At 46.1% G+C, this 7,357-nt stretch overlaps 3 protein-coding genes across 3 annotated transcripts; all 3 read right to left on the bottom strand.

Moving 5' to 3' along the window:
• On the bottom strand, positions 1-499 carry F5147DRAFT_649516 (uncharacterized protein; the record flags this gene model as incomplete). Its single annotated transcript, XM_041433344.1, has 4 exons — positions 1-134; positions 179-268; positions 318-363; positions 422-499. The coding sequence occupies 4 exons, from the start codon at positions 497-499 to the stop codon at positions 1-3; spliced, it is 348 nt and encodes a 115-aa protein (XP_041296807.1).
• A 761-nt stretch (positions 500-1,260) lies between these two features.
• F5147DRAFT_676232 (glycoside hydrolase family 55 protein) lies at positions 1,261-4,673 on the bottom strand. Its single transcript, XM_041436002.1, is given in 20 exon segments — positions 1,261-1,492; positions 1,545-1,570; positions 1,633-1,768; positions 1,819-1,895; positions 1,986-1,989; positions 2,000-2,113; positions 2,176-2,288; positions 2,343-2,353; positions 2,410-2,723; positions 2,777-3,267; positions 3,314-3,337; positions 3,390-3,430; positions 3,492-3,557; positions 3,609-3,630; positions 3,680-3,828; positions 3,887-3,938; positions 3,989-4,104; positions 4,155-4,187; positions 4,245-4,298; positions 4,352-4,673. The coding sequence occupies 20 exon segments, from the start codon at positions 4,609-4,611 to the stop codon at positions 1,277-1,279; spliced, it is 2,319 nt and encodes a 772-aa protein (XP_041296806.1). The 5' UTR covers positions 4,612-4,673; the 3' UTR covers positions 1,261-1,276.
• A 1,342-nt stretch (positions 4,674-6,015) lies between these two features.
• Positions 6,016-7,005, bottom strand: F5147DRAFT_676227 (uncharacterized protein). The gene is made up of 2 exons (XM_041436001.1): positions 6,259-7,005; positions 6,016-6,200 (listed from the first exon to the last, which is right to left on the bottom strand). Exon 1 carries the CDS (start codon positions 6,651-6,653, stop codon positions 6,303-6,305), a length of 351 nt encoding a protein of 116 aa, XP_041296805.1. The 5' UTR covers positions 6,654-7,005; the 3' UTR covers positions 6,016-6,200; positions 6,259-6,302.
• Positions 7,006-7,357: the final 352 nt, after the last annotated feature.

Here is a 7,357-nt window from a genome sequence, read left to right as displayed (position 1 = left end):
CTAAGCTATCTGCTGACTAATCCATGACTTGAGGTCCGCCTGACACATGTTCAGCATGGCGATGGTCGCCACCTGGTCCAAACATTTCCCAATATATGCAGTCCCATCCCTGAGCTCCCTGGCGAAGTTTTTAGCTGAAATTTTAAGATTGCTATCAGCAGATGATGTTGACACGTACCACTGCGACCGGCCAGGGTACGAGGTGAGCAGTGCCGACACCATTCTCTCCCTATAAGTCTAGACTTGCGAAAACAACTCGTTCCCCAAGCTACCATGACTGTTTTTTTATTATTAAAGACTTGATTTCATGTGTGTACTAAAGTCTAACGTATTCCTGTGACCACCACAGGGTCGTTCTACTAACTACGAACATATAGAATCATTTATGCATCACAACGAGTGTAGCTGCTAACATCCTCACGTCTTCTTCATTGTCAAGAAATGCTGTCTCTTCTCCATCATTCACCAGATTGTGGTACTGTAGTAGTAGATCGTCCATTGCAGTTTTGACCGAATTATTTTAATCCAGATGCGTTACGGTTGTGTTTTCTGTACAGATTATCTTTTGCAAATATCTTTCAAAGTCTGTTATAATCTATTCCACATTATTTTGCCTACGGATAGTCACCCATTAGTAGCCTATGAGTGGTGTGATATTTGATTATGTATCTGTGAATTTTGTAAGACCTATGGTGTCATGTGGCACCTTGTGAAACCTTGTGTGGTCTGTAACACCTGTTACAAAATTGGTAGTCCACTAATGTGCCCCGAAGATATGCATTAAATTCACTATCATTGTTAATGCATTACACTTGTCAAGTTTTCTTCCATTCAGTGGCAATCTCATCAGCATCTGAATCAAGCTAATGCTCAGCCTAGCCCAATTACTGTTTGTCTGACCTTGGTGATCAACCAATCATGTGGTAGACAAAGCTAGATGCTCAAACTTAAATGACACTCACCAAGCAGTCACCTTAAATCAAACACCACTCATCAAGCACATCCAATGTAGATACAGGTGCCCAAGTGCCTTGATGACTCAGCTACAAACGCATCACCAGATTTGCTACAGTAATTAAAGCAAAGACCATAAACTGTCCAGTACTAAATGTAAGAAGTTGGAACAAAGAATGGATGTAAAGATCACACAGGAGGCAATTAAGAAGTTTGCACGCATGTGTAGAGAAATGACTGTGTTACAATAAAAAACCTCTCCCACTAATTGTGATCGAAGAAGAATAAATAAGGGGTATATGGATTCTATAGGATATAAATTTTATGGGTAGATAGCTCGCGCAGGGCTCCATAGCGTCACAGTGGACGAAAAGCCTTCCGAGTCGTTGGCAAAATAGATGATCCCGTTCTCTTCGATGCTGAGCTGGTATCTTGTCCCCACGGTTGCCAGATTGTATATGCTGATGGAAGAGGCCCAGTCCACGTTGACGATCTGTGTTTGACATGTAGTATTACCCCCACATGCCGTGCTGTAGTTCTGGTGGGAGGCATGGTTAGAAACGACCCAGTTCACTTCGGCTATGCCTCACCTGGAAGAAACTGTAGTGACCGGAACCTTTGGGGAAAATGCATAGCACGTAAACGCAAGCATCATATGAGCACATGATTAATACGAACCAAACACGATGATATCAGTGGATGATTGCACCCAGAGACCCCAAGCCATAGTTGTGCCATTTGCAAACGTCGGATCATCGTAAACGTTTGAGATATCGAATGGCCCTGGCGGTGCAGGATCAGGTTGGAAGTAAGGCTATGCAGAGATATCAGAGGCAAACTCGTGTCGTCTTTGGATTCACCTACCGTCTCAGTCTGGATCAGACCCATGTAATGGTTTTTCGCCCCGACTAAACTATACTGGTAGAGTACATGATGTTCCGCTGTAGAGAACATCTATGAATGTATGAGTGAAACCCAAAGTACGATACTTACAGGCTATGCGAAATCAGTATACCCGTCGTGTGCTTAGAAGGACAAACTCGCCTGTACCAATCATCCAGACAGGACCCTGAGAGTGCGACAAAATACCTCTCCCGCTGAACAAGGTTAGTTGGTGAGAGCCGTCGAGATCGTGATCTGCCAGCCAAACCCATGTTCCCTTGGTGAAAGAAATTGGAAATCAGTGCTCTAACTACTATTGCTAAGGTCATAACGCCGCACCTCAAGGTAAGCCGATGCACCATACGTGATGTGCAAAGCAAGGAAAGCTGCAAAACACTCTGGATTTACGGATCCCGCGGAACACTCTGCGTCTTGGAGGTGGGTCCCATTAGCTAAAATAAAGAATGATAAGTCAACGTCCGCCTGTGATAAAAGTTTAAACTTGCCTCCGCCGAGCCTGTCACAGATGCAAATCAGCGAAAAAAACTCCAAATGAGATCAAAGGGAACTCACCGGAAGTGAGAATCCCACATTCCTGCAGCTCCTTGGAGACCAGGGGGATCGCGGACGTTCCACTCCACGACAATGGCGCCTGCAGCTGGTCCCTGCGTCGTGAACACGATATCTGTAATCTCCGTAATGCCCTGCGAGCCTGGTGTACCGACTTGTACAACAACGTTCGGGTCTTCTTTATTATTGAAATTAAGGCCGGCGCCCATAATCTGGGTCCAAGCCTCTCCAACAATTCGTGTTCCTGCTGGAACCTGTATAGTCGAAGTAACCTTATAGATGCCAGCATCGAAATATATGATGTAGCATCCAGCGTACTGCCCCAAATTTCAATCAGTATAAATATTGTCAGACTATCGTGTAAAGATACCTTTGCGAGCACAGCTTTAATAGCTTCAGTGTCATCCGCTATCCCATTTCCGACGGCTCCCAATGACCTGACGCTCTTGAACTGATCGGCTGAATAGTCAGCATACATGGGATGTCCTTTGCTAACGATGAAGCCATTATGGTCCAAAAGGCTCGAATCCTTATGTGCAGAGTGTATGTTGCCCTGTGTGAACGTTCCGTTCGGGTGCGTTCCTGTATAGATGTTACCCTTGCCCCACGAGTCAACGGTCCTTGTTCCACCAGTAAGGATAGCAGTACCGTTTTCCATGACAGCTGTGGAAACGTTGTTGAGATGGATGTTATTCAATACGAGGGATCCTGAAACAGAGCCATTTATCGGCTTGGGTGTCTTGATGAAGACAGGGGTATTTGTGACCACTGCGTCAATGATGGCCTCTCCTCCATTCCCGCCACCCGAAAGATTAAAACCGACTTGACAGTCGTTAATTATGACACGTTGGTATGTCCATCCTATACCTCATCAATTGCGCACTCACAACAAAAGATCAAATATTACCCCAGTTCCATGATCCGAACACAGCTTGGGGGAAGTGATATGGGTCAAGTATACTAACATACATCGTAAATCTTACCTGTGTTTGCATTGTTGACAGTGAGATTACGCACGGTAAACCTGTGAGCAGATGTATCATATGCTACGGGACTCGGAGAGTAACATGGACGCAAACACTTACTGTTGGTTTCCGACCCAGATACCATACTTTCCCCCGTTGAATACGAGATCTCCCATAAAGCCACCACTTTGCTAGTGTTCATATATTATGTTTGTCGATATAGCGATGTTCACTTACCTTCCATCCTCCATATACATGCCTAGGAACAGGAATAAATGAACATCCCATCATTCATAACAACAACATACCCTGGTGATTGTTTCCAGGTTCGGTAGACATGTTGACTACCACGTTGACCAGCGACGTCGACTGTGAGACTTGCCAGTGAATACCAGTGGCCGAGACATTCGCAGGCATTCGTGTGAGGTCGATAACGAAATTACGCGCTGACCGGTAGCTTTCATAATAATAAGCCATCGATGTCGTGCATACAATGAAATTCGAAAGACACGTACAAGCTAACCTGGTTGGTATACCAGTTCTGATTGTTTGTGTACGGGTCACCGTCTGATCTCGCCGTTAGTTGGTATTATCACACTAAAGAGGCTGCTCCGCACCAATTACAGCTATTCCTGTGAAGTTAGCACTGGCAAGCAACGTCGGGGGTGTTTTTGCGTCGCCCACCATGACTGTGTAGTAGTATGCATGAAGTGGAGCAGACACGAGGTAGGTTCTGATTAAGCGCATCAGAAAATAAACTCGACATTATACACAGATACTCACCCTGTTGGGAAGTAGACCACTGCCGGAGTGGTTCTAACGAGCCATCGAGCCTGAGAGTGCACTAGATATCTTGGAAAAGTTGTGACTTACGTTGATGAACCGCAAGTCAAGTTACCACATCTGCTACCGGTGGAGATTGCAGCACTACAAAAAACATAAGCGTTAGGATAAGATCATTGATGCGAAGGACACCGCACTTGATAGCAGCAGTATCATCATGCACACCATCGCCCACAGCTCCATATTCCTTCACGTTCCGGAACACTTTATATTTTGTCGCATTAGGCGCAAACGGTGCCACACCCTGATGGTGGATATTCTCAAGCCAGTAAGGCTCTCCCCATAATGCGTTTCCTGTAGTGAGAGGCACACCACATGCTGATCCCAGTGCGGCGACCTGGGTGGTCTGACTCACGATCGCGCCGAGGGCGAGCAAAAGTAAGCTTGCAAGCACCATGCCTTACCGGCGAGTGAGATGCGCAGAGTGCAACAAAGAAAACGCTGGCACCTGACAAAGTTTCGTATCCACTTTATATTTGCCCGAAGGTAAAATCGAAGCATACTGAATATTTTTTATTTGAATAGATGGCGTCCACATCGTGAGACGGAAGAACGTAGCCTTGAACACAAACCCGATAATGAGATCGTTGGCACAACCATTCAAGTGACCCGTAGTTGAAACGCGTGTATCCCGGACATTTGCCAGCTGGCATTCGCGACGGTACTACATAGTAGACGTAAAGTCAAATGCTGTGCAATGTACAAATGTGGTAGTACTAGTACCGTACTTCGCTCGCCAACATGGTCCGTTTAAACTAGCTATAGGCTTTAAAAAGGCTGCATCTCTTCGATGCGATTATACGTCATGTAGGGTCGCATAAGCTACAAAGATGTTCAGTCGTACATCAACGATATACAGAGCGAAGGTTGAACGAACGAACGAACGACCCAATTTTTTGCATCACGTATATACACTAATCAATGATCATGCCATTGACATAATATTCAAAGCGAAAAGCGTCAACTTGCCGAGTAAAGACACACTAGGCTGAATCAGGCTAGCCGCTAGCCTCGGTAAAAAATGATTGCAGTAAGTTTAGACAGATGCCCTTGGTGGGCGGCCGCTGGGTAGGGTTTGCTGAGATACGGAGAATAGTATGAACATGGGCAGTATGCGCTGGCCGGCGGCATCAGCTGAGAACTGATGCCAGTCCTTTAGGGAGCGTTACGTTGGCTGCGGGGCGTCCAACGGCGCTATGTACGTGGCGAGAGCCTGTCACCACTCCGAGTCGGACCTTCCTCGGTTCCGGCACCATCGCGTCATTCACGCGCACACCCCAGACTCTTCCCTAGATGTTCGGTTCCACTTACTAACATCACCACACATATATTCCTCCATGTGTATCCATCGATTAGCGCTTAGCAATGATATCTGATTTGTACAAATATTAGCAACATGGTATGGTGGTGAGACTAAAATTTGGGCTCAAATCCGAAGGGTTTTGCGACCTGAAAGATCGTTTCGAACCTGTGGAGAAAGTTCAGGATGATTCACAGCAACTCGCGATGCAGAATCAAGGCCGAAAATGATTCGGATGCGTCGAGTTCATTTACCAGCAACAAAACGAAGACTTTAATGGAATGAAACGAGACGCCGGCTGCTATGAGGGAGCGGAATGCGGTTGTGACGAAACGAGAGCCTGTCAAGTGTAGTTGAGCAGTAGAGGATTTGCAAGTAAGAAAGTCGAGAAACTGTTTCGCCACATAGACCTCGCGCATTCTACACAATTGGCAATTGGTTCTCATGCCTCGAATTTACATAGAATACAACTCACCGCCCCCGGATGATCATTCAGGTTGTCTTTCTTCCCCCGGGTCTGCCCCTCGTTACCATGTCCAATTGTGCATTGCTCGTGTTCCCTTTGTCATTGTCTTTCCCAGTCTTTCCCTCGCCGATGTCTCTCCTTCGTTACTGTTTTCATTACCACTCTCGTTGCTGACTTGGCAGTTGATCTTCGGATGTCGCGTTAACTACAATGTATTCATGTACGAATATATCCAATTGTCAATTTAAAATGTCATGAACAGTTCTCCTCATATGTAGACTCTGGCTTGTTACATTGTACTGGTTGGATACCAACCAGTACATCACCTTCGGGTGTCGCGGCCACAGCCGCATACGACCACAGAGACCGCTCCAATCGGTGTAAAATAGATCTGGGTGGACACAAAAATCGGTGACCCAAAGATCCTCGAGCGGTACGAAAGTGTTCCTTTAATTGCTGGAGAAGGACGAGAGCAGCGAAAGTGACAGACGAGTGAATTTGGTGCGGTGGAGTGGATATGCGATAAAATAGCGGGGGGTATCCTAGACAAGAAAAAAAGATGAGTCATGAATATTGAATATTGAATGTTGAACCATGATATAACTTTGAAACCTGCTCGTGGTCGGTGGAGCGTCTTGCTGTAGGTTGAGTTGATCGAGCAGATAATCACCATATGATGCTACAGACCTTGACGCAAGTATATCGAGCCTGCGTCATATAGTTTAGACCTCTCCCTACTCCCTTCGTCTTTCGCACTGCAGATTCGCATTCCGTGGTTCCTTCTCAGTCGATCCTTTCCTCATGTCATGAGCACATTGGCTTGACTCGTTTCTGGGCCGGTCGACAGTACTTGTGTGTGCACGTACCAGACTACCAGTCAGTCGGTGTGAAAATCGCCATGCGCCGTGCACGGGGTAGCTCTGAGAGTGTTACCACGTGCACACACCCACGCCGGGAGTCGAGAATACCGTTTGGCCGCTCTAGTTGGCTAAGTATAGAAAGCGATCAAAAAACTTTGTTTCCTCTTCCTCGTAGCAACCGCTTGTTGTGTGCATGAATAGTTTGGGCTAAAGCGTCAGATGCTGATACAGTACTGGACATATTGCGCACGATCGATGCGAGATCGGATCAGACAATAAGCATCATAAAACAAGTGATTGCAATCCGAACGGCTTCCGTTGGCTATGTAGTATGCCGTCCTTGCAATAGCTAAGTTTAGCAACCCGAAATCACGGCGAACTCGAAGACACAAATATCTGTGTGATTTGCGGATAGGCTTAGCTGGGAAGCTGCGATCGGAACCGAATTGTTTGGTGGATCAGGTGATTGCAATGTTCTTGTCGAAAAAATAAATCAAGAGAACCGATGTCATATGTG

The sequence above is a fragment of the Suillus discolor genome, assembly GCF_016758755.1.
Source record: "Suillus discolor strain FC423 chromosome Unknown F5147scaffold_8, whole genome shotgun sequence".
Classification (NCBI taxonomy): Eukaryota; Fungi; Basidiomycota; class Agaricomycetes; order Boletales; family Suillaceae; genus Suillus; species Suillus discolor.
Note: the sequence above shows the minus strand (reverse complement) of the source record. Positions and strands in the feature narration are given on the sequence as shown.

Excerpts from the sequence above, each read along its gene's own strand:
- F5147DRAFT_676227 (XM_041436001.1), bottom strand. The coding sequence starts at position 6,653 with ATGGTGATTATCTGCTCGATCAACTCAACCTACAGCAAGACGCTCCAC.
- F5147DRAFT_676232 (XM_041436002.1), bottom strand. The coding sequence starts at position 4,611 with ATGGTGCTTGCAAGCTTACTTTTGCTCGCCCTCGGCGCGATCGTGAGT. Across the intron at positions 4,188-4,244 it reads TTGACTTGCGGTTCATCAAC|AACCACTCCGGCAGTGGTCT; the intron begins GTAAGTCACAAC and ends ATGGCTCGTTAG. Across the intron at positions 3,631-3,679 it reads ACCTGGAAACAATCACCAGG|GCATGTATATGGAGGATGGA; the intron begins GTATGTTGTTGT and ends TCCTGTTCCTAG.